Source organism: Mirounga leonina, unplaced genomic scaffold, assembly GCF_011800145.1.
Source record: "Mirounga leonina isolate KUSES-001 unplaced genomic scaffold, KU_Mleo_1.0 Mir_101664, whole genome shotgun sequence".
NCBI lineage: Eukaryota > Metazoa > Chordata > Mammalia > Carnivora > Phocidae > Mirounga > Mirounga leonina.
In genome coordinates this window covers 20,437,958-20,463,359 of record NW_023270175.1, presented here as the reverse complement: position 1 = coordinate 20,463,359, position 25,402 = coordinate 20,437,958, and the positions used below count along the sequence as shown (strand labels likewise).

The 25,402-nt window shown below is 49.9% G+C and overlaps 1 protein-coding gene across 5 annotated transcripts in view; it reads right to left on the bottom strand.

The window, feature by feature from the left end:
* BCORL1 (BCL6 corepressor like 1) overlaps positions 1–25,402 on the bottom strand; it is a 63,833-nt gene that overhangs the window by 34,572 nt on the left and 3,859 nt on the right. For all 5 annotated transcript variants that reach the window (XM_035008482.1, XM_035008513.1, XM_035008503.1 and 2 more), the window contains 3 exons: positions 9,255–9,386; positions 4,349–4,439; positions 838–4,113 (listed from right to left, as the gene is read on the bottom strand). In XM_035008482.1, the coding sequence (XP_034864373.1) occupies positions 838–4,113; positions 4,349–4,439; positions 9,255–9,340 (3,453 nt within the window). In that variant the 5' untranslated portion in view covers positions 9,341–9,386. The remainder of the gene's footprint in view (positions 1–837; positions 4,114–4,348; positions 4,440–9,254; positions 9,387–25,402) is intronic.

Below are 25,402 nucleotides of genomic sequence, written 5' to 3'. Positions count from 1 at the left end.
TTTACTTAAGTAATCTCTACATCCAAAGCAGAGCTCGAACTCATAACCCCGAGATCAAGAGTCACATGTTCTTCTGACTGAGCCCATCAGGTGCCCCTAAATTGCTCCACATTTTTGAGAAGACCTATCTTCAACTGCTTCAAGAATCTCCTTGGATCACCAGCGGCTTCTGGATCCCCTCTGGAACACCACTGGATTCAAGTCAAATCCTCTTGGCCCACCTTTTTGCCTAGATCGCGGCCACTGTTAAAAACCCAGACCCAGATGCCCACCTGCCTTGCACACCAAATTCCCAGTGGGCCTACACACAAAGCTGCCACCCCAAGCCCTTGGGCAGATAGGAAACTGGCGGATGAGCCCAGAAGCCAAATTGGCTTCGGCCCCACAAAACTCCAAGCATATCCTGAGCAGGCTCCCCCAGTGGTGCAGAGAACAACTCTGTTGAGAATCCCAAGTTCTCAAGGCCAGCAGTCATCTCAGAAAAGGAAAAGGAAGAATGGTTATGTGGGGAAGGGCCTGTTATTAATTGATTTCCCTCGTCAATCCCTTCTTCCGCTTTCCAACCTCATCTGGGACAATGGCTTCCCTGGCCTCAGGGACCAAATCATTTCCCACATCCTACAAAATACGAGCCGGCCCCTCTTCGTGCTAAAACACCATATATGGACAATGGGACTTAGAAAGGGGACAGCAGGTCATTATTCACTTTACACAAGCCTTCCAAGGAGTTCAGTTCACAGAGCTACTCAAGAACACCGCCGTGGGAGGCTGACATCTGCAGGATAAAGCAGACCTCCGGTGTGCAGGCCCTGCCCTCGACCTCAGCCCCGCACTCACCTTGGGTCCGTGGGAACTCCGAGCTGTGACCTTGGCTTGTGGTTGCTGCTCCTCACCATCCTTCTCTTTGCCGTACTTCATCTTCTTGGGCGGCAGAGATTCGGTCACCCCATCGGTCACCACCGAGTCTGGCTGCCACTTGTTCTTGCAAGCAAAGACACCTACGCTTTCCTGTTTCACTCGGGCCTGCCCGGCCTTATTCCGAACTTCAGCTTGGCCCCTCTGGGGAGCTGCTGGGAGGCCATCGGCCCGGAAGCAGGTGGCTAAGTTGAAGACCACGTCACCATCCACCTTCTCCATTTTCACCCGTCCCAGATCCACCTGGCTTCCAAGCTGTGAAAGCTCTGTGCTGGAGCCCCTCTTGCTGCTCGGGACCACATCCAAGATGAGTTCCTTGGGGCGGTTGTCATGAGGTAGCAAAGGCAGCTCGGGCATCTTGTGCAGGTTCTGGGGGGTGGCCAGGACTAGCTCATGGGACATGTAGGTGGCCAGCACTTGGTTTTTAGGCTTCGTGTCTCCTGCCAGCTTCAGGCCACAAGCCCCCTGGGGACCTTCTATCTTCGGAGTGCTGTCGGGGCAGAGGTGGCTCTCTGATTCCTCAGGCCCCTGATTCACTTTTATGTCCCCACTGCTAGGCTGGACAGACAGCGCCAAGGTCCCCGTCTGAGGGCTGAGAGTCAGGAGGACGGGGTTGACTTGTTCTTCGTAAGGCTTGGCAGCAATCCGGCAAGTTTTGTTCTTTGTGCCAGTGCCCTGCTCTGGAGCAAAGGGGCCCCCAGGCCGCGGCTGCCCCTCGGGAGGTCCGTGCACAGCTTCACTGGGGCCAAGGGATGGCACACCAGAAAACTCAGAAACAACACTGGTGGGCCTTACAGGCACCCCCTGACTGGGGGTCAGCTGCCCGGCACTGGAAATGCCAATGGAAAGCAGAGACGCTTGGTGGTATGGTGACCAGCCAACAGGCAGGACCTGGGTGCTGGTGGGTTTCCCATTGACTGAACACCGTGGGTAAATATTTGCTGGCCCCGTGGGCTTCCAGAGAGAGAGCTCCTTGGTTTGGCACCCCGGCAGCCCAGGGGCGATGCGGGCTGGGGTGTAACGTTTGACTGTGCTTGGCTGTCCCTCAGTCGCAGCCTGGCTGCCCTTCTTGCCACAGGGGGCACCGGAGCTCTTAGGCTCTCCTTGATCGATGATGGAGATGGGCTCCTGCTTGGGGAGATGGCGGGGGTCTCGGTTGATGCCCAGGTTAGGGTCTTTGTTCAGCAGCAGGGAGGCAGGCACCGGGTTGGCCACTCCCACATAGGTGCCAGGAATGGTGCTGATCAGCGCAGTCGAGTTCTTCACCCAGGTGCTCGGGTCTCCATTCCTCACGATCTCGGGAAAGATGACGAAGGGCGAGGAAGTGGAGCCCAGGCATGAGGTGACATTGCTACCGGCAGCCTGGGTTGTGCGCTGAGACCTTGACAAGACCGTGGAGAGGAGGGCCTTGCTGCTGGTGTGCACGGGGGTCAACACGGGCATGGGGGGCGTCTTGCGTTGGTTCGGCAATGGAAGCTTCTGGCGGTTGGACTTGGAGGAGAGGTCGAGGGGCATCTCGCTGCACTCAGGTGGAGAGGCCATCTCTCGCTCCAGCTGTGGAGGTGACTTGAGGGGAGAGAAGGTGACGGAAGTCCCTTCTGCTTGCTGCTCACCACCACCTGGCACCTTGGCAGGGTGCGTTGGGGCCGAGCTCACGCTGGGGGCTGGCAGCAAAGGCTGTGGGGTTGGAAGCACCTTGGCAGAAGCAGTAGAGAGGGAAGTATCTGCCAAAGGCCCAGGGACCCCATCGGGCGCAGGCTGGGTGCTGGTGCTGCCGGATGGGGACGCACAGGGAAGCCTGTTCACCTCCAGAGAGACCAGCTTGGAATCTGAAGTCAGAGGCCGGGCCACAGAAAACGCGTATGGGTAAGACCGGAGCTCTGGGGAGGCCAGCACACCAGGGAGACACCTGTCCTGAAGGTAGGAAGGCAGGACAGGCAGTGTAAGAGTGGAGGAGACCCCCAAGGTGGTTGGCAGTGTGGCCACACTGAGCGGCTGCCCACAGCTCGGAGGTGGGATATATACCAGCGGCTGGCTTGGGGTCAGTACTGTCCCTGGCTGAAAGGACAGGGGGACTTTTTGCATAGCTGGTGCCTGAGCTGCAGGAAAACATACTCGACTCAGACTGAAAGAGGCTGGCATGGGCGCAGAGGTGGGAATGGCAGCTGGTGCGGCCGCCGGCATGGGCGTGGGGGCTGGAGTAAAGATCGGGGCTGGGGTGGGAGCGGGCACGGGTGTAGGAGCAAAGGCGGGGATGAGGGTGGGGGTTGAGGGCGGGCCGGAGGACGGAGTCGGGGTGGGCATCGGCACTGACGGAGGGTTGGGAGCCGCTGGAGGCGTGGACGCCGGCATGGGAGCCAGAACTGGTGTGGGGACAGGCGCGAGGACCAGGGTTGGAGCTGAAGGGGGCACGGGAGCCTGGATCAGAGCCAAGGGAGGAGCTGATACTGGGACTGAGAGGGGGGGAGGGGCTGGAGCCGACAGGGGAACGGGTCCCGAGGGGGCAGCCGAAGCTGGCACAGGCACCAGGACTGAGGCCGAAACTGAAAGGGGGTTCGAATCAGAGATGAGCGTGGGCACCGACGGTGGTGCCGGGGCCAGAGCCGGGACCGGGGCTAAGGGAGGGGAAGGGGCCGGAACTGAAGTGGCAACCTGGACGGGAACTAGCCCAGAGTGGGGCACCGGGGTGGGGACGGAGAGGGGAACCTGGAACGGATCCGGAACAGACGGGGGGACGGCAGCCGAACTGGGAGCAGGGGGGCAGATGGGCGCTGGCAGTGGACTGAAGTTAGTGGTCACCAGAGGCAGGGTTCCCTCCACAGGGACTCCAGTTCCCAGAGTGGCCAGAATGAAAGTATTCTTCTCCCCCACGCCATGCCGAGAGTCCAGAGCCTTTACCCCCGCTGCTGAGCAGTCCACCTGCTTGCTCATTTGGGTGCTGAGGGGAGCCCAGGAGCAGTCGGCCGTGCTGTCGCTGGCCTCGGCAGCGCCGTCAGCCGCAGGAAGCGCGAGGCCGTCCCCGGCGCTGCTCAGCGGCACCAGCAGGCCCTCGGCCTCAGCCACATTCCCAGCATAGTCCATTTGTGGCTGGGGGTCGTCAGGCTTGTCTTCTGACTTGTGCCCAAGTTTTTCTGCTGTCCTGCCATCTGGGTCTGCCCCCCGGGCATTGCTGCCGCTTCCAACTGCCGTGAGCTCCACCTGCAACGACAGAGCAGCGTGCCCGTCTCAGCTAGCTCTCTGCAGCGGGGCACACATCCCGAGGCCCGGGGCGGGCGGCGGCGGGCCCGCTTTGCGACTCGCCCAATTTCTGTCTCACATACAGCAACTTCTGGGAAATACCCCGTTCCTGCCTGCCCCCCTTCTTGGGATGGCAGACTGGGCACATCAGCTCCGCCCTTTGCCGGGTGACATGTGGCGCCACATGGCCCCTTACCTTGGAAAAACTGCTGCTGACACAAAACTCCTGAGATCCAAAGCGCTGGCAGTCACCTGTCGTGGACTCCTCATCAGAAAGAGGTGCTCTTCTAGCATGGGAGACACAACCAGAGAAGGGCCATGAGGCCTGGTCTTTGGGCCACCACTACCTTCGGCAGAATGCCTCCTGCCTGCCCTGGTTCCCATAAAACCACTTCCCTTGGTGGCTTGGAGGAAATCACAAGGAATTGTTGGGGGGACAGGTCACAAGCCGAAGCCTCCAAGCCCAGCTTTGCAAATTCCTGCAAAGGAGCCCAGTCTGACTAGACTCCCCTCCTTGGGCTGTGTATCCTGTTCTCTGGGGCTCTCACCAGGAACGTGGAGGATGGCCCAGCACCTTTGCTTTGTCCCGAGCTTACCTGTCAAGGTGACCATCCAGGAGGTACTGGGCATTGCCAAAAGGCAGATGATCTCAAAAGGCATGGAAACCAGGTTTTCTCTTAAGTGCAATCTTATTTTAAGTCTATAAGGGAAGCTGGCTGCAGATATCATAAGGGTAATCCTTTTCTAAAACAAATAGCCACCTCCATTGTGTGTCATGTTCTAAATCTGAATCATCACCTATTCACCTGATGGGGTTGCCTAGAGCGGATACACATTTATTAGCGCATGTAAGGATACTGATTCGAGGCCACCGGGTCACTGGGTGCTGAGGGGCATTTCAAGGGCACGACTTCTTTCCCTCCAGGGTACCTCTTCCCCTATTTTAAAGTACCACCGAGCTCCAGCCAGCACCTGCCCTCCTGCCTGCATCCCATGCCCCGCCAGCCCCCCACGCTCCCCTTGTTCTCCCAGCACCACCACGTTCACTCCCATCCCAAAGGGAGGCCTTCAAGGCCACTGACCCCAAATTCAAGTTGGTATATTGCAAAGGGAAGGGCTCAAGGCCAGAGAGCTGGGTCGCAAAGGAGGAAAACCTAACTGAACCCCAACCTACTCCAAAAGTCTTCTCCAGGTTTTCAGGAAGAACCTTAGGGGGGAAAAAAGACTAGGAGGGTGAAGCTGAGGAGAGGACAAACACCCACTAGAAGTTCCATTTTTGGGGTACAGCAAAAATCCACCACTGTCTGCCCAAGGGAGGATACCACTGGGGCAAGAGCCCAGGTAAGTGGCTGAGTGGAAGGTCTGGGTAGAAGAATAAAGCTCCAGCAGAAGCCCTGTGGCGCAGCTCCGAGGGGGAGAAGCACAGGAATGCTCTGTGCACCTCTGGGGGAAGTGGACCGCCTTGGAGTCTGCTCCTCTTCTTCGCCCTCAGCTCTACAGCAGCCCGGGAAGAAGCTAGCACCTGCCTCACCAGCCACCCTAGTCTAGGACAGTCTGGGAGCCTGCAGCCCACCCCCATAAAAATGGGGAGGGGTCCTGCTAACTCCCTCCCTCTCACTGGAACAGGGCACTACTGATGGACTCCAAAATTGTACCTGGGCCAAGAGAAGCAAAAAAGACAAGGGAGATCACCGCAGGCCTCTCCCTCCCATTTCAGGGCTCCAGGAGGGACTAACTGGGGAAGGGGGGTGGAGATCTGTTCCCTTTAAAAGGCAGCTAGGCTGGCAGAAGTGGGAGGGTTCCATCGCTGGCAATGACTGCTGGTGACAAACAGAGATGACTGTAAGGACAGGCAAGGGCTGGAGAGGCAGTCAGGGGTCTCGAGGAAGGGGAGGAAGGGGGGCCCTGAGGGAAAGGGAAAACATACTTGGACATTGGCTCCTGGGAGACCAGAAAAGCCAGCCCTACACCCAGCCTTGGGCCGGGGAGAAGCATGTCCCAATGAGACTGGCCAGCGAGGGCTTTGGGAGGAGGGCAGTAGCAAGGGAACGAGGGGCACTGCCCTCCCCTTCGCCAACCCCACCTGAGGGGCTGCAGGGGAAAGATGTTAGCTATTTCCGTTCTTTCCTCTCCTGACCACAGGGAGGGGAGCTAGCTGCCCTTACTGGGGTCCCACCCCACATAAAATCACCTTGAACTGAACGCAGAAAGCCTGCCACCTGCCTCCAAGGCAGACCCACAGAGCCCGCGGCCCAGGGACTCTGGGGGTGGCAGCGGCAGTGGAAGCAACAGTCCCGGCTACCCCAGCCATGCCCGGGCCCGAGTGCCAGCCCCCGAGGCTCTGGGAAAACGTCGTGTGGCCACGTTTCAAATTCTCTGAGGAGAGGGGTGTGCAAAGCTAAGCAAACATTAAATCGCTCCATGGAGAGAGGAGCCTGGGACAGGAATAGCTTGCAGGGGAGGGGTGCACAAAGAGAAGTGGGTCAACCAGGCAAGGTTAGGAGGGTGCAGGCGGCAGGGAGGAGGGAGCAGGGGTCAAAGCAGGCTTCAATCAGGACTGAAAATCAATCCCACCACTTCTTCCCAGCAGAGATGACCCTGGGCTGTTGCGCTTCAGGCTTTGTTGAACTTAAACCAGAAATGGCGATAACCTTTCAGGGCTGTTTTCCTAATTATGAAGGGCTAGCACCACTGTCAAACCAGAGCTTTTTTAGTGCCCACTGGGCCCTGACCACACCACCCACACCGGGCTCCTTAAATTCCAGCCCCTGCAGACTTTCCCTGCCTGAGTCCTACCACACCCCAAGACCACCTTCATTCCAGCCAGGGTCTTCCCCAAACATACCGTGTGGGACATACCAACCCTCACCTCAAACTCCTACTCATCCCTCAAGCCACCGGGTCAGATGTCATTGCCTCTGGAAAGCCTTCCCTTATTCCCCCAGGAAGTCTACCGTTCTTGCATCTAGACTCCCACAGGGCCTGTGCGTGCCACTCTATAGCACTCACCATCAGCATCCCGTGACTGTTGGTTTGCTCCTGCTGGATTTAGTAAATGGTGGGTGAATGAAGGAATGAATGGATACAAGAAAGGAAGCAAGCAAGCGAGAAAACAGAGAAAGTTAACCAGAGGTGTGACTACAGTCAGCCACCTGGGGCCTACAGAAAGCCCCTGTCCCTGTCCCTGCAACAGCATTGGTCCTCAACTGCATCTAATGACGCCGGGCAGGTTTCTCAGTTTTGTTTTTTTTTTTAAAGATTTATTTATTTATTTGAGAGAGCGAGAAAGTACATGAGAGGGGGGAGGGTTAGAGGGAGAAGCAGGCTCCCCGCCGAGCAGGGAGCCCGATGCGGGACTCGATCCCGGGACTCCAGAATCATGACCTGAGCCGAAGGCAGTCGCTCAACCAACTGAGCCACCCAGGCGCCCTTCTCAAACAGTTTTAAGAGTTAACCCCCATGTGCAGCTTTACACCCGAAATGTCTAAGTTCTACAAGTTGTAAAGGGCTGAGGAAGATGGGTTTTTAAATAAGGTGAGATCACATTTCAGAAAGCAGCTCTAGCATGGCCTAGACTGTAGAGGAAGGCAACAATAAAGGGTAGATGAGATCAAAAGTGACAATGCTTAAAAGGTCATCTTAACCACTAGGCATATTTGGTAATTTAACATCCCAAGAAAGGTCCATAAAGAGGGAAAGGCGGGTTTGGGGCTCCCTTCCTGTTTCTTTCTCAGCAGGGATTTAGAATGGACAATGAACCAAGGCAGCTTGTACACCGATTTGTTAAAGGCTCTAGTCCAGATCTCTGCACCCAAGGCTCAACTGCCTATAACGAGTTGCCAAGTTGCGGGTGAATGCTTACGCAAATCAATACTACCACCCTCCCTTTCCCCAGTCCCCCTCCTGGTCATTACCTAAGGCCATACCTCACATGCAAAGGAAAATATCTTTCTTATGCAAATCTGAGAGGAATTCTGTCTTATTTTCCTTAGTCCTGACTTTTATATTCTAAAATCAAATTCCTTTTAAGTCCGTCTCTAACTTGTTCCTCAGTATAGAGAACATTAAACTATTAGGCACTAATGGCTTTAAAAAAAAAGGTCTCTTCTCCTAACCTGAACCTCAGACAAGTACACACTTCTCCTGTTAAGAGCAGAAGAAAAAAGAAGATACCCACGAAGACACACATTCTCCCACATGCACACACAGCTACGCACACACTTCCAAGATTCACCCAAGGAAAACCCCGGATTTTAATCCCGGGAAAAGCCGTAACGGTCCATGTTCTAGGGGACTGATCTGATGCATTGGAATTTAAACAGTCGATGGACTGAAACAACAGCTGAACACCAGCAAGCATGCCTTTTCTAAAAAGGAGAGAGGTACTGCGACCATCACACATAGCTCTTTCTTTGGCCAAAGGTCATGAGAGTCAAAAATATAAAATCTGAAGGCCATTTTGGGTGTCCTTCCTATGGGGCATGATCAGTAAATGGCAGAGCTTGGTCAACCAAATATTTTGGTGAACAGAACATTTAAAACACACACGGATTAGGCAGGCATCACCAACTCTCAGTTCCGTACGACAACTACATTAAGCAGTTGGCTCTTCCTGAGATACTTCAGAAGGATCGCACTGCGAATCGTCATTAGCCTCGTGAGGCAGGAAAGCGCTGATCACCAGAATACCCACTAACAGTTCCCAGTATACAGCTGAATAATAAAACTGCCTTTCTTCCAGGCTTAGATCAAGGACCAAAAATATCTTGTGCGTATCCTTGAGCACCGAACATGGATGCAGCAAATAAAAATTGCAGTCGCCTGAGCTTCCCCTTACTCCACAGTCTGACAGTTCTTAATGAGCAGACAAATGTTAGTTGGCAAAAGGTCATCTGCTGGCCTCCTCACCTTCATCTGAACGGGGACAGCATGGCAGGGCAGGCCACTCATACGGCCCCAGCTCCATCCCATCCCAGGAAAATTAGAAACAACCGAAGACTCTTCCCCTGGGGTCCCTCCCAGGGCCCTGCCGCAGCTGCCCCACTGGTGAGTAAGGACCGCTCACTGGGAGCCAGCACCGGCCACGTTCCCAGCCTCCTCACCTCTCCTCGTTGATGCCACACATGCGAATCCGGTCAGAACTGGTCCAGTTGTGCACGCCGCTGTAGAGCGGGGCTGTCGAGATCATGACAGCCGCTCACCACCAGATAGGACCTGCTGTGGCCGCGCTCCCCCTGAGGAAAAAGAAGGCCAAAAAATCAAAACTCCTAACAAGGACAGCTGCTTGAGCCACCTTTAACAGGGAAACATTTAAATAAAGGTGATTACGGTACCAAAATGGTAAAGCGGTCTCTCCCACAAGCCAGCCTGCTATGGAAAATTAAGGCCCAAACGGGGATGAGGGCACCAGCTTTCCAGGAATCCATAGGTTTCAGGATGGAGACGAGGATGCTGTTAATCACCTAGAGTGATTTTTAAATCATCTTAAAGACAGATATGCTTGAGTGTTCGAGGAAATTCAATCTATTCCAGACAAACGAGATGACAATATATTTTTCCACACACATTTAGCCCAACCAACTACAATTAGAGGGTTGTTCCCATATATGAACAATGCGTTGAAAGACTACTGGGGATCTTTTTCTCGTCAACTCTCTAATCCATGGGTACTGAAGTATTTGAGTGACGTACCAATTTAAGTTCTCCAGAGGAAGCACATGCTTTCTTTAAAAGCCCTTCAAAAATATTCTATTCTGATTTCGACTGGGGAGTTATATAGATATAACACACATACTTAAGCTGGTTTAAAGCTCCCTCAAAATCAGATGCAATACTCTTTGTACTCTGACCACAAACAAGCAAACAAACAAAAAACAATGTTCCATCACAAACCACACATTTCTGTCCTTGTCCCTTTCTATCAGACTTGTCATCCCCATGACCTACCACCCCCTTCAGCAGCTAATGTCCAGCTGTCGCTGTTGACAACCACTGCACAGCCAATTGTAGAGGAAATGAGGCATCAAGAAAAAGCGGTTTACCCAATGAGCTTGTCTTGAGACCCTTAAAGTCCCGAGTTAGCTAAAAGTCTTCTTCATTGGAGCTCAGCTGAACAGAACCCTCAGTGATCAGAATTTTCTGCTGTTCTCCACTTTCCCAAGAAGTAAATCAGTACAATATAGTCACATCAGGGGTTTGTTTCGCTTATTCTTTATATAACCTTCAGAGATTGTCCATATTCAACACAAGAGCACTTGCTCATCCAACAAATATTTATTGAGCTCCCGCTATGTGCCAGCACAGTCCCAGGTACTGGGGATTCAACGACTACCAAAAAAGACCCCAAATCCCTGCCTTCATGGAACTTATATTCTCGTGGGATGAGATGGACAATACACTCGTTAAATGACTCCTGTTATAGAAGGTTAGAAGGTGGTATAACACAGGCTAAGGGGCATGGCGATGGTCGGCGGGGGGAGGCACGCAGAATGGGCTACAGTTTTGAAAGGGGGTAACCAGCATAGGCCTTGCTGAGAAGGAGACATTTAAACATCCTGAAGGAAGCGAAGGGATGAGCCATGTGTGTATCATCGGGGGGGAAGAGCATTCCCGGCAGAAGGAACAATCTATGCAAAGGTCCTAGGGCAGGAGGCTGCAAGCTAAGATCCAGAAAGAGCCAGGAGGCCAGGTGGCTGGTGCAAAGTCCCCAAGCAAGGGAGGGAGGCAGCACCAGGACAGCAGAGCCACAGCCCCACAGCCCCCCATCCTCATCCTGGTCCTCACCCTCCTCCCTCTCTCCGAAGCACAGGTTACTGCTGCCCTTGCCTTTCTTTGTACTTGCCCCTCTCTTGGCTTTCCTGACCCAGTGCCTGCTTGCTTCTCCAAGGCTCTCTCTCCACCCACCCCGGAACCCTAGCCCTGGTCTTGCCTGGTCTCTCCTCACCTCTGCCAGCCCCCGTCTCTTCCCCTTGCCTCTTTTCCTCCCTACCCCCATCTCTCTCTTTCCCTTTCCCCTTCCCTCTCAATTTCTCTTTCTCCTATTCCCCTCTACTCCTCCTCCTCACCTCCCTCTTCCCCCTATTATTCTCCCAGATGTCTCTCTCTTCCCCTCTTCCTTGCTTCTCTTCTCCCTCTCTCCCATCTCTCTTGGCGCAGTCTGTGCTCCTCCACCTTCCTCCCCCTCCCACCTTTCCTGCCTGGGTCCTTTCCCCCCTTTCTTTCCTCATCCTTGGTTTCCCTCTGGCTCCCTTCATCTCTTCCTTCTCTTCCTCCTCCTTCCCTTCTTCCTTCCTCTTGTGTCCCCCTCCCCTCTACTCTTTGTCCTCGCCTCAGCCGTCAGTCTCCCTCTCTTGTCTTTCTGTCTCCCTCTGTCTCTCTTGCCCTCCTTCTGTCTCTGGCTCCCTAGCTCAGTCTGGCTCTCGTTGGCTCTCCCCTACCCCACTTCTCTCGGTGTGTGTGTGGCGGGGGGGGGGGGAAGGGGGGTTGTGTGAACCCCGCTCTTCCTTCTCTCCAGCTCCAGAGCTCCCCCAGTTACAACTCTCCCCTTCCCGCACCAAAGACTCCCAAATCTGTATCTCTAGACCCGACCTCTCTCCTCAGACCCAGACCAGAATTTCCAGCTGCCAGCAACTCGCTGTTAATTGGATGTCCACCGAGCCCCTCAAACTCAATGTGTCTCAAACCGAACTCATTATCTGTTCCCATAAACCCGCTCCCCACCCCCCACACCCAGCACGTTTCCTATCTTAGTTAATGGCACCACTATCCCCCCGCCTGGAAATTTCAGTGGTGTCATCTTCAACTCCTTCTTTCCACCCCCACAACATCGCCGCCCACAGCCAATCAGGAGTCAAGCCTTAATAATGCCATCTCCATCCTCTCCTTCTGCCCCTCTTGCCACCACCCTGATGCAGGCCCTCATCATCTCTCATCCAGAATATTACAATAGCCTCTTAACTGGTCCCTCTGCCTCCAATTTCTTGATTTTACAATATATTCATCTTCTAAAGCACCAATTCGACCATGTTGCCCCCTGCCACCAAAAGCTTTCAGTAGATTTCCTGTCTTCAGAATCAAGCCCAAATTTCTTAGCACAGCATTCCGGGCCCTCCTTGACCTGGCCTCAAACCTCCTCTGGCCTCCTCTTTGGCCACATCCTGCTATTTCCTTGTGGCCTCTGCCATCCCAGCTCCTGACCCTTCCCTGAACAGATCAACCAGTTTCAGGACTTCGCTGTTTCCTCACCCTGAAATGGCCTCTCCTGTGCCCCTCCTCCTCTCTCTGTCACCCCTCAAAGCCTGGCTTAAATGTCATCATGTCATCTCCCCAGCCCCTGATCGGTTAACTCTTCCCTCTCTGGTTCTCCTCAAATGTTTCATCCCTACCTCTCCCACAGCACAGATTCTTACTCTTCTCCACAGTGTGGTTAGCTGGGGGTGTGACATGTCTGTCTCCCCCACCAATCAAGCTACTTAAGGTGAGAAATACCGTCTTTTTGGTGTCTGGTTCCTCTGTAATGTCTTTTTTTTTTTTTAAGATTTTATTTATTTATTCATGAGAGACAGAGAGAGAGACAGAGGCAGAAGGAGAAGCAGGCTCCCCACGGAGCAGGGAGCCCAATGCGGGACTCGATCCCAGGACCCCGGGATCATGACCTGAGCCGAAGGCAGACGCTTAACCGACTGAGCCACCCAGGCGTCCCTCCTCTGTAATGTCTTAGAGATAGTAAGTACTCAGTAAATGAGTGTTATATGGAACTGAATCCTGGATGAGAAATTGAGGTGATGACTCTGAGAGATTACAAGAAGCAAAATCAACCCCCCCAAAAGTGTCCACCAGGCTTAGTTACTGTAGAAAAGAAAGCTGTACTTCACTGAAAGCACCACGCACTGCCCATAGCACACCCTTCGCAGCTGCCCCATTCCAGCATAGCTCATTGTCTCTGAGCTGGTTTGCACCTCTGTAAATTGCAGATAACTGATGGATATGCAAACTCTGTCTTGTCCCATAGAGTTTGGACTGACTTCCCTCCCCACTGTGGAAAAAAACAGTTTTGCCTCCATTTGCAATTCAATTCCTTTACTCCATATAAATTTGTGCTTTTGGACTTTTTCTTTGAACCTGCTCTAATATCTGTCTGGTTCCCTTGTTGATTAACGAGTAAAATAAAATCTTTAATGCATGTTCATTTTTATATCGGTACGAGACTCATGATTTTACCTTTTTCTGGAAATTATCCTTAACATTACTAAGACAGTTATACGGGTTAACATATAATTTTAGAAAGATTTCAACAAGGGGTAAGACAAATGGATTGACTGTCTGCTTCAAATCAGTTCACCCGGATCCCATCCTATCCCTGAACATCCTGGTCAATCAAGTTTTGACTTTTTCTTAGAATCTTGGAATATCCCAGTTCAAGAAACAACAGTTCAGGGACCTGGGTGGCTCAGCCGGTTAAGTGTCAGACTCTCGATCTCGGCTCGGGTCTTGATCTCACCGTCATGAGTTTGAGCCTACTTAAAAAAACAAAACAAGGGGCACCTGGGTGGCTCAGTCATTAAACATCTGCCTTTAGCTCAGGTCATGATCCCAGGGTCCTGGGATCGAGCCCCGCATTGGGCTCCCTGCTCCGCGGGAAGCCTGCTTCTCCCTCTCCCACTCCCCCTGCTTGTGTTCCTGCTCTCACTGCGTCTCTCTCTGTCAAATAAATAAAAAAAATCTTTAAAAACAAAACAAAACAAAACAAAACAACAGCTCAGCCTGTTGACCAATACACCAGGTACTTTTAAAACATCTTTTCTCCCTATGAAGCATGAGAAGAGTCAAGCAATGAAAGGGGTCATACTTGCATAGGATGAATTTTAACACAAAGTATAAATTTTAGTGCTTATCTGAATACTTGTAGGCAGCAGATATAAGTCAGTCACCATTGCTTTTACACTCTTGGGCTTATTTTTGTTCTATTTAGAAGGGATTAGTTGTTTGTAGGGCCTGGGACAGAAATCAGAGGCGGGGGGAATGAATCCTGGCATTTGAAAACAGAACATATAAAATATCACCACCTAAATAAAGGAGTTTTTAGACCCCCCCCAAAACCACAATAACAACAACAATAAAAAGAAAACCAAGTAAAAACCAAAATAATTACCAGACAATACCACACATTTTAGGACGACCTGGAGGCACCCTCATTTTCACAAGATCCTGAAGATAGAATATTTGCTTCACCTTGGCTTCCCACTCTTCTGTTAGGAATTTCTCAGGGCAGCCCCTCTTCCTATGTAGAGCCCACTGCTGCTATTAACAGTAGCCTTTGCAGAGGAGGGGGGAGGCGAGGTAGATATCACAGACAAGAGGGCACTGAGCTAAGTGGTCTACACAGGAAGGCAAGACTGGTCCTCTTGAGCCAGAGAGTAAGCAAAAGGAACTTCCAAAGAGGCACTGATGACGTCAATACCCACACAGGACGGGAGGAGTCAAGATGGCCAATGTACACCAAGGTCTCCCAAGCCAGAATCACCAAGGAGCTTGTTCAAGATACAGATTCCTAAGTCCCAGCCCTGGAGATTCTGGTCCAGGAGGCCTAGCGTTTCGTTTCATCACCATCATGTCCAATCAAATTAGCAACCACTCCACTGTACACTCCTTCTCAGGAGAGGTGAGCAAAAAGGAAAAACCTTACAGACACACCACACTTGGTAGGCTCCTCTGGTGTGCACACTCATGTGCCGACTTGCTTCTACTCACAGAGCCTGCACTCATGTGTGGTGTGCTTTCTTCATCTCTCTGTTGCTCTCTCTGATGGGAACCATCACATCAAAGGCTAAAGGCAAAGGTCCTAAAAGGAACTTCGAAGAAACCTGGTAATCCCGAGTGACCCAGGAAGCACGGGCACAAGGATACGAAATACCTCAAAGGATTTTCCCAGATATCACAACCATGTAATTGTTAAGAAATGAACAGCTGCATGGCCCCAGAATCAAATGCTGGTCACTGCCCGAAAGGCAGTGGGACCACTGTGAGCTATCCCCACTCTGGGGGGAAAAACTCGAAAGACACATCCAACTCAGTGGGAACAAAGGAGCACATGCGTGATCAGCAGGGCTGAAAAAATAAAGAAATATAACATCTCAATCTAGCAGGCACATGCACACACACTTAAGTAGAGGCACTGACCAAGATGCAAGGGGCTGAATCCAGCGAGCAGACAGCAGAGAGCAGGCAGTCAGACATAATCAGCACATTATAGAACAGGGGAAGCCAAAAAGAAAATGGACTAACAGGAGAGCAATAACTTTAAAATGGTGAAAATAGCAGCTAAGCTGAGGGTGAGCAGATAGTAGAAGACAAACCATAATGAAGTAGAGATCTCTCCCCAAAAAAATCCAAAAGAAAAAAAATAACTGCTAGAAGATAAGAGCAGGTGTGAAAGGCATAAAAGAGAAGCCTACAGAATATAACAACCAAAAGAGAAAAAATGAAATAGGGGAACCTGAAATATTTCACCATCGTGGGCCAAACTGAAACGCTGTGGGGAAGCACTGAACACAGACATTTTAGAAAAGTTTAGAGAGAATGTTATCAAAAGGGGAAGAACATCAAATTATAATCCAAGTCAGGGTTAGGGGGAACTGGTAATAGGGGATGGGCAGCACTAAAAGCTCAAAGGAGATTTTACCGATTGGGTGGACAGGTTTTGTTTTGTTTTGAAATGTAGATGCCCAAACAAGCAGATTTCACAACAATTACAAGCAAAAGTATGGTCGTTGTGCGTATGAGGAAGGGAGGACGCGGAAGGAGATAATACAGCATCTATCTGACAAAATGTCTTTACCTTGGTAAAACGTTAACCTTGAACATGGCTGGCCAGGGTGTTTATCCGGTGAACTAGTTCCCCAGAATCACATAGCTTCCTCTGGGGCCAAAGACCCCCTATGTGCAGAACAATTGGCGGTGGCAACATATGGAACCCAACTAGGCCCTTTATGCGTAGCATGAAACCTGCCCATTTATTCATGGTTGGACTCTTACCATCCAGCCAATAAATTAGAAATTCAAGATTAAGAAGGTCTCAGTTAAACTAAATCTGGTAGTACTCCCCCAGGCTTATTTTGGTTCACATTGTCTGGTGACCTGGAAGCAATTATGATTTTTAAAAAAATGAAAGAGCCGGAAAATATTCTTCTTGAAGCCTGGCCCTGAGTCTGTCCTCAAGAGAATAGGCGTGGCCAATAGACAGTTTAAGAAGGAGGGTTGGGTCAGCAATGACTAATGTGTAAAGAAAACCAACTTTGGGACCTATTGCTCCAACAGAAATCCAGAGCTCTGGGTAAAGCTCCCATAAGACAGAGACATTCACATTCAAACCTCACAGAATCAAAGGAGAGGCCAGCCCATTACCCCACTTTGGGAAAAGCAGCATCTAAGACACCCCCAAGGAGATCCAAGAGACCACTGACATTTAGATCTTGGGGCTGAAGGGAAGAGGCCAGGACTACCACCTAGTCACTGAAGTGCCTTTAGAGAGAGGTCAAGATGTCTCAAAATCAGTGTTTTCTTTTTTTCTTTTAAAGATTTTGAGGTGCCTGGGTGGCTCAGCTGTTAAGCGTCTGCCTTCGGCTCAGGTCATGATCCCAGGGTCCTGGGATCGAGCCCCGCATCAGGCTCCCTGCTCGGCGGGAAGCCTGCTTCTCCCTCTCCCACTCCCCCTAAAAAGATTTTATTTATTTATTTGACAGAGAGCGAGAGAGGGAACACAAGCAGGGGGAGTGGGAGAGGGAGAAGCAGGCTTCCCGCCGAGCAGGGAGCCTGATGCGGGGCTCGATCCCAGGACCCTGGGATCAATACCCGAGTCAAAGCAGACGCTTAACCGACTGAGCCACCCAGGCGCCCCTCAAAAGCAGTGTTTTCAATAGGAAAGTGTACATGTACCCAACAAGGATGACTCTACCTGGCTTTAGATATGGAACCCTGACCACAGACCTTACCCTCCCTGCCGCTCCACCTTCTTCCATGTGGACTCAACTGGAGACTAACGTTCCTGTTTTCCCTATTTAATCATATATCCCAAACCTCACCTCCTAATGAGGAAGTTCTCCCAGTGAAAATTGTCCTAATTTAGTGATTTCCCATATAAAGGTATTCTAATATTCTCCGCAGGCTTTCCCTCTAACTACATCCCCTCACCTTTCCCTACCATTAACCAAATATCATTCCCTGAAACTCAAGAGTCCCTATACATGCCCCAATCACTTTACTTTGCCCCCCTTCATGCAAACAATTTCCTCTATCACTACACACCACCACACACACACACACACACACAATCAACTGGAAATAATCTGCTGGGCAACTGAAAGGAGGAAGGGGCCCTCTGCACTGTTCATCCCAGCCTTCTGCCTGACTAATCTACTGTAGCACTTTCTAGTTCCCCTCGGGGTTTTTTTTCTACCCAAATATTTCTACTGGTTCTACCCCAAGGGATAAGTCTTATAGGAGTCATTGCATCCTCTTCCCAGATACATTTAATTCCTCTATTTACCAGGAAGACTAAGTAGTTGCCCGCACATGGCTATAGTGTGGACACCTTCACAGACTGCTTGGTACCTCCATGTTTAAAAACCTGGCCTATAAACATTTATGAGACTGGATACAAAAGAAATTTTAACTATCTGTTAAACACATGAGAACTTACTCATTCAAATGAATGTAGTTACCTCCAAAGTAGTCACCTTGGGAGGCTAGCCGTTCATCTCAGTGGAGTGGCCAGGGCTTGCGATCTCCCTGGAGCTAGGTCTTCAGCAAATATTATCACTCCGACCCTCTCCAATCCAAACCATACCCTTTCTCAATCTCCTCACTAGTGCTGGATCCCCACTTATTCAGAGACAATTTGATGTTTAAAAACTGCCAAAATCCATTCAGAGCCATCTAGTCACACAGCAGCAACACCCTTGAAGAGTGATATAGTCTACTATCCACAGCCTAAACTGGGTGTGTGTGTGGGGGGGGATTTGGGCTTGCCAGCCATCTCAGGTACCTCATTATGTCCATTTACTATATCACCTGCAAAATGGGAATAAATGAGTCCCTACTTAAAGTTGAGAATAGGAAGCGCCTGGCTGGCTCAGTCGGGAGAGTATGCAACTCTTGGTCTTGGGGTCGTGAGTTCAAGCCCCATGCTGGGCACAGAGCTTACTTTAAAAAAATAAAATAGGGGCGCCTGGGTGGCTCAGTCGTTAAGCTTCTGCCTTCAGCTCAGGTCATGATCCCAGGGTCCTGCGATCAAGCCCCACATTGGGCTCCCCGCTCCATGGGAGGCCTGCTTCTCCCTCTCCCACTCCCCCTGCTTGTGTTCCCTCTCTCACTGTCGCTCTCTCTGTCAAATAAATAAAATCTTTAAAAAATAAATAAAGGGGCGCCTGGGTGGCTCAGTCGTTGGGCGTCTGCCTTCAGGTCGTGATCCCAGGGTCCTGGGATTGAGCCCGGCATCATCGGGCTCCCTGCTCAGTGGGAAGCCTGCTTCTCTCTCTCCTACTCCCCGTGCTTGTGTTCCTTCTCTCGCTTTGTCTCTGTCAAATAAATAAATAAAATCTTTAAAAAATAATAAAATAAAAAATAAAATAAAATTGAGAAGAGTACAAAAGCCCATAAAAGGAACAAAGGTAATCAATTCCAACAATGAAGGAGGCAAAAAGCAAAAGTTTTCATCTCTCACTCACATTTTCATACCACCAGTTCGTTTAGCTTTTCTACCCACTGCCATACTATTTTCCTATTATTCAAATACTACTTCCATCTCCTGCTTTAAGGAAGTAATTTTACCGCATTTAAGGACAACACCTCATCACAGCTTTATGCTGGACCTAGGATCTAGCCACAAGATTTTATACAATTTCTAGACGGCACCGATATCCAGAAAAACTAAGCAGTCCCCATGAAATTAATCAGTCCTTTTCAAAATGCAAAGCCACCTCAAAATGGCATGCTAAGTTACTAGGGTCATTTTTGGTTTTGTTTTTTTAGCACTTCTCATTTCTCTTAGATCAAAACTAAGATTTGGCTTTCCTTAGTCTTGGTCTTCAGCAGAACTATATGAATATTTGGTGTGTCTTTCACACTCCAAAGTTGAATCATTGCAATCTGAGACCTGAATCCCTTTTGTGATGCTTGTGTATCTTCCATGCCATGGACTGTGGCAGTGGCCCTCGGGCGTCTCCATTTCAGTACACAGCATTCGTGATAAGGATTTTTTCATCTAAAGAGGATTCCTCCTCACCGAACTTTTACCTTTTTTTTTTTTTTTAAAGTCTCCTGGACCTCTCACACAAATATTTGGAAAGGCCATTATCAGACTATTTTTTTCTACTCTCTCCAGACTATGGGCTCAATTCATCTTGTATAAATTACTCATATATATAAATATATATACATACATATATAGTACATATATACATATATGCTCACCATAGTGTATATATAATATATAGTACATACATATAATGTGTGTGTGTACACACACAGAGTTATCTCAGTACTGACCCAATCTCCTACCTGTCTATAGGTTCCCCAAGGCCAGCAAGAATATTTTCTACTTCTCTTAATAGCCACTCCCAATACTGTGTAGCATGATACAAAGCATATAATACATGCTCAGTAAATACTTGCTAAACTACTGGGAAAAACTGAAATTCTCTCTAGGTCATATGGAAACCAAGAAACCCACGTAAAAAGCACTGGGTCTGTGGATGCCTTTTACTTCCCTTGCTCTCTCATAAACTTTCTCTTCTTTCTTTTCCTTGCTTCCACAACAAAGACAATCACAGAAATAAAATCAGGCCAGGGCAAAGCAACAAAGTCAACCTCCAATTATCTGAGCATGGTTTAGCCACAGCTAATTTTTAAACCCAGCCAACTTATGGACAGCTTTCTGCCACTTACAGTAGATGTGTACTCAGGGAACAACTCATTTTAATGTCTGCCTAAGCAGAATATAAATAGGAAGGTGAATCTGCTGGGTAGGGGGGCAGGTAGAGAATAACGCATTTCCAAGCCAAAAAGAAATTATTAATTTGTTAACTGATCTACCGTTTTAAATTGGCCTGCTATCACTCTCTCCCTATATTGGCATAGCTGATTGTTGGCATCAAAATCCACTCTGGCTACAGAAAGGATCTCTGTTTTATAGCCCATCTTTTTTTCAGTGTTCAGAAGTTTGGTTTGGTGATACCTGAGCTATTTGAAACACGTTTTCTCCAATCCAATTGCTGATGAACCTCTTTGTCATAGAGCCATACAAGACCTAGGCTCTATCTACCAGCCTTTGTAGAACTTTCAGATGTCAGAGACATCTGGAAAGCCCAACCAGTCGTAATTAAATACAGCAGCCCTTTTCAGAAAGCAATGGTCTTTTAAAATGTCACCCTAGTAAACTAGGTTTGGGTCATTTTTTAAGCATGGCCCAAAATGTCCCCTGAAGTTCCAACTGGATATACAGTCTTCAGTTCCTGCCCCAAAATACTGAGCAGTGTTACAGCACAGCTGTTAAAGAAGCTTAGCCACTTCCACCTCAAAGGTGGATGCAATAATGGAGTGATGAGCCAAGCTATTTCTTCCTACCACATTGTAAATGCTAAATATGTACTAATACAACAGGAATATGGAGAAAGAGCACAGAGAATCAAGATATATGGGGAGTGCTCAGGAGCCATTGATAGTTTTAATTTTGCCACCATGTTTACCATAGCGTAATATAAAAGGTCACAGGACTCAATGGAATAAGAAAAACTAGATTATAACATAATAATAGATGTCATTTATTGGGCTCCTACTATGGACCTGGTCTGCCATGTAGATGATATCTGTGCAATTCTCATTGTCCTGTGAGACTGGGATTTTCATCTCCATTTTATAGATGAGAAAACTGAGGCTCAAGAGAGTTGAGTGATTTGCTTCCTGTCACGCAGCTAGGAAGTAAAAGAGCAAGGGCTCTAACTTAAGGCAGTATGTCTCCAAAGCCCTCCAGGTAATTCTGAGACATGCTAAAGTTTGAGAACCACTGCAAGATACTAACCTATACAAGGCACGACCAAGTTAAACTGAGTAAAGCCTCATCATCACAAGACACCTACATCACCTCATGGATCCAGGTAGAGAGTGTACTGACTCATCCTGGGGATCAGAGTCACATACAATACACTCTTCTATAGTCTATAGAACTTGGAAAAATGAAAGTCTGCTTGTTTTCCTTATCCCCGGACACCAACATTATAACAAAACTTGACTGTACCCTTAAATGGCACTAACGCTAAGATTTCTAGGCATACCTTAGCAGTGAGGTAACCAAATTTTGTTTCTTAGCCGACAATCGGTAAAGAACCCTGAAACACAAAGCTCTGCTGCCCCTCAGTACTCTCAATTCTTCACGAATGCTTAACTTAAGATCTTCTTAAAATTCAAATAAAGACGTATCCTGCCTCACATACTCTCAAAGAATAAATCTGAAAATTACCACATTTTACAAATAATAAATCATCGCTCTTCAAATTCATCACAATTCATTGACCAGGGAAAATATGACCTTGACACGCAGCCTGCAGCCACTTTTTAAACAATTATCCATTTTTAAATGTTTTATGGGAAAAGGGTGGCTTCGGCTTAAAAAAGAAAAAGAGGGAAACAGAACAGCATATTTGAATTATGAGGATAGAAGCACAGTTAAATTTTACTCTTGACCAGAATTCAACTTCAGTTCACCAAAGAAAGTTTTCATCATGAAAGACTGCTTTCAAGTTATAACAGTGGGAAAGGGTACGATTTAGAAAGAGAACAGTTTCTACATTACTTTAAGGATAACCATTCAAAAACTGGCATTAAGAAAGCCTAGTTAGTGAGATTATGTAAAATACTGTACTAGCGGCATCCTAGCGGCCAAAAGGTAGATTACCTATTACCTCCCTCTTTGGCCATCCTGGCACTAAACCTTCTGGCAAGCATAGACTCATACCTAACTGGAACTCCAGCATTAAGAAATTTCCTTTCCTTCTGAAAACTCAAAGGTCTAGGGTCTTCCTCCCCCCTTATGCAATCATCAGTGGCTTGTCCTCTTTTATCCCAACAATGCCCACTTTCCCCAGGGCTCTCTGTTCCACTCTAGTTAGTGTTCATTTTCCCACCCAACTTAACCATGAACTCCTCCTCTCTCGATCCCAGATGCTGGCTGACGCTGGAAAACAGCTCTCTACCCCACTGTGGCCATTCTATTCCATCTCAAATTGAGTTCAGCCTAGAATCAATGAACCAGTCCAGATGCCCAACCCCTGATTAGCACCTCTCCTCCATGCGCCCATCCCACCCTCCAATTCTGGCCCAAGGCTCTAAGGCCACTGTTCTTTATCCTGTCTCACTCTGGAATTTCCATAATTCACCTCCCTATATCTAGGATTCCTTCCACTTGCAGACTGGAAAAACTGGTGTATTCCCACTTTCAGCTTCTTTCAAGGCCATTCTACTTAGGTTGCTGAATTCCTTCTCCCATCCAGGACGCTTATTTTAGCCTGAATTTTCTAACTAATGCTTAGACTTATAAGCCCTGGATCTCAGCTAACCTCTGCTGCCTGGGCCCTCCCAGGACAACAGCTATCAAAGGCAACTTTTTACCTTCCCTGAACATGTGAGTAAACATCTTCCTTTGGCTCCTTATTCCGCCCTCTGTCATATTCTGCATTTTTTAGCTTATATACTATCTCTATATTCTCTACATCCCTATGGGTAAATATATGTATATTCCTTCCTACATGCCAGTTTCTCTCCAACCCTATTTTTACCCAAGATCGTCCTCTCTCACGCACCAACCATAGTGATTCTAGCATGAAAGTGTAAAGAGCCTTCAAGGTTCTTCAAATTTTACTTTGGAAAACCTAGCCTGGAAATTTCAGGGTTCCACTTTTTCTTTAGTTGGCCCTGATGTGAAACCAGGGATGATCACTTTTCTTCCCCCTTCACTGCCTAACCAGTCCTCTTCCTGACTTTTCTTTTTGCCTTCCTTCTTTCTAGTATTCAAGTCTTTTTCTCCCATAATTCTGTTCTCCTAAAAGAAGCCCCTCTCTGAAACCTGTAATCCAGACTCATCATGTGAGATTTTCTGCCACCTGTACTAAACATTTTTCTCCTATGGAGTGAACTACAGCATGAATAAAGCAAACAGAACCCTGGAGGAAACCCTTTTGCTTCCCCAAAGTCTAGGCCACTGGGAGTCTATGCCCTACCAGCTCTGGGCAATCAAAACAGCCAGATCTCTGAGTTCCCTTGGTGCTGCCACCATTTCCTCTGGAACTCCCCTCCACTCTGCCCAATCCAGACTCCAACAAAAGAACGTGCCAGGGACTTAGCTTTCCTCTGCCCTATCCCAACAATTTGCTGTCTTTTCCTTATGGCTTATTCTAAAGAAACAGTCCTCCTTAACCCCTTCCTCCATCAATGACTCTCAGAGCCAGGACAGAAAGAACCCTACCCTTGCTGCATAGCTGGTAACAGGGTCAGCCCGCTGAAAGTCAAGTTGAGTAAGGCTCTGTGCCTGATGGCCGGTGCCTCTTGTCCTCACCATCTATCCCAAAGGCAGCGGCCCCAGTTGCCTTATCAAAAGATGAGTCTGCCTAACAATAGCCACATGGCTTACTCAAAACGACTATGTCCCTCCTAAACTCTATCAACCTTCAGATTCTCTTGAGTCACCAAGTCCCCTGCTCCTCCTAGCTCCCCCAGTCCTTCTTACTAACTTTGCCTCTCCATCAAAATTTTACAGGTTCCTCCCCCAAACTTTTGCTTCGATTCTTGGGATTGGGTTATCCCATTTAATCCCCAGTGGAATCCTCCAAATTTCTTTCCTACATACTGTCCTCTTCAGTACCACATGGTGACATCGCCATCCAATTTGAGTACCCCTAAACCCTGCTCCATCTCCCCCAAAATAAAGCTCCCTCTATCCCAACATTCAAGGACAGGTCAGGTAAACAGAGAACGAGATGACCTTTAAAATCCCTTCCAACCTTGGGATTTTATTATAAACCTAATCTGCTTCCAACACCAAACGCTTCCCCCTGTTCATTTCCCCAGCGTCTCAGCAGCGTGACTTTGAGAAATAGCCTTCTAAGTTGAAAGAGCCAGGCCAACCAGAGTAACACTAACCTACAACTGCACCCCCGGAAGTCTCACCAAAGATTTTTGCAATTGTACTCCACCTCTGTGCCCGGGGACGACCTCCAAACTGCCTTGAGTATTTAGCTGTCGCACGAAGTTAGCAGGCCCCCTTCCCACTCTCGCGTAAAGAGCCCCTAAACCCTGGGCTAGACGCATCCTCGCCAAGCGACGCCTGTCCTTACTGTCTACTCTAGGAGACACCAAGAATGAGTAAGTATCACCACATCGACAGCTTCCTACAGTCAACACTGAAAATTTCAAAACAATAAAACAGAAACATAGTGCTTGCACTGGGAGAGGGGGAAGGTGCGGGCGGAATAGAAGGGCACCTCCACTGGCCTGGGCTGTTGGCCTCCCGGGCTTGCAGTGTGTTTCCCTCTCGCCTTTCCCCTCGACCACATCTTTCCCTACAACATTCTCCCGCCCCTCCATAACACGAAATCCCCAGCCGAGGTGCGGTCGGCTCCTCCCAACCCTACCCCGGACGTCCCTCCGGCCCAGCCTTCCCCTCGGCGGGACCCCGGAGAGGAGGGCCCCCTTCACCGTCCAATTCACCTCCCTGTCCCTTCCCGGGCCTCTGGGCGCCCCTGCAGGGCTCTGTCCCAAAGCAGAACCTCGAGGAGCCAAGCCCACGAGGCCCGTCGCGGGACCCACCCCCCCTTCCTTCTCCCAGCACCTCGTCCTCCATGCACCCGGCCCCCGGGGCTCTTCGTCGTCGTCGTCCGGGCTCGTACCGCCCCCCGTCGGGGGCTCCACCCCCCGCCTGCCCCCGCCCCCAGGACGGCCCCCTCCCCACCACGCACCGCCTGCGCCCTCTGCCCCGGCACGGGACTCCCTTTGGCCTCCGTTCCCCGCCCAGAAGCGGCGGCGGCGGCGGCAGCAACGGCTGCAGCGGCCCCAGCAGGAGCAGCAGCGGCGGCGGCAGCGGCGGCGGCGGCAGCAGCGCCGCCCCGGCCCCGCCCCGCCGCCCGCCGGAGCCCCACGCCCCGCCCGCCCGCCCCGCCGCCGGAGGCCACCGGGCGGCCCCGCCCGGGGCGGTGGGCGCGCCGCC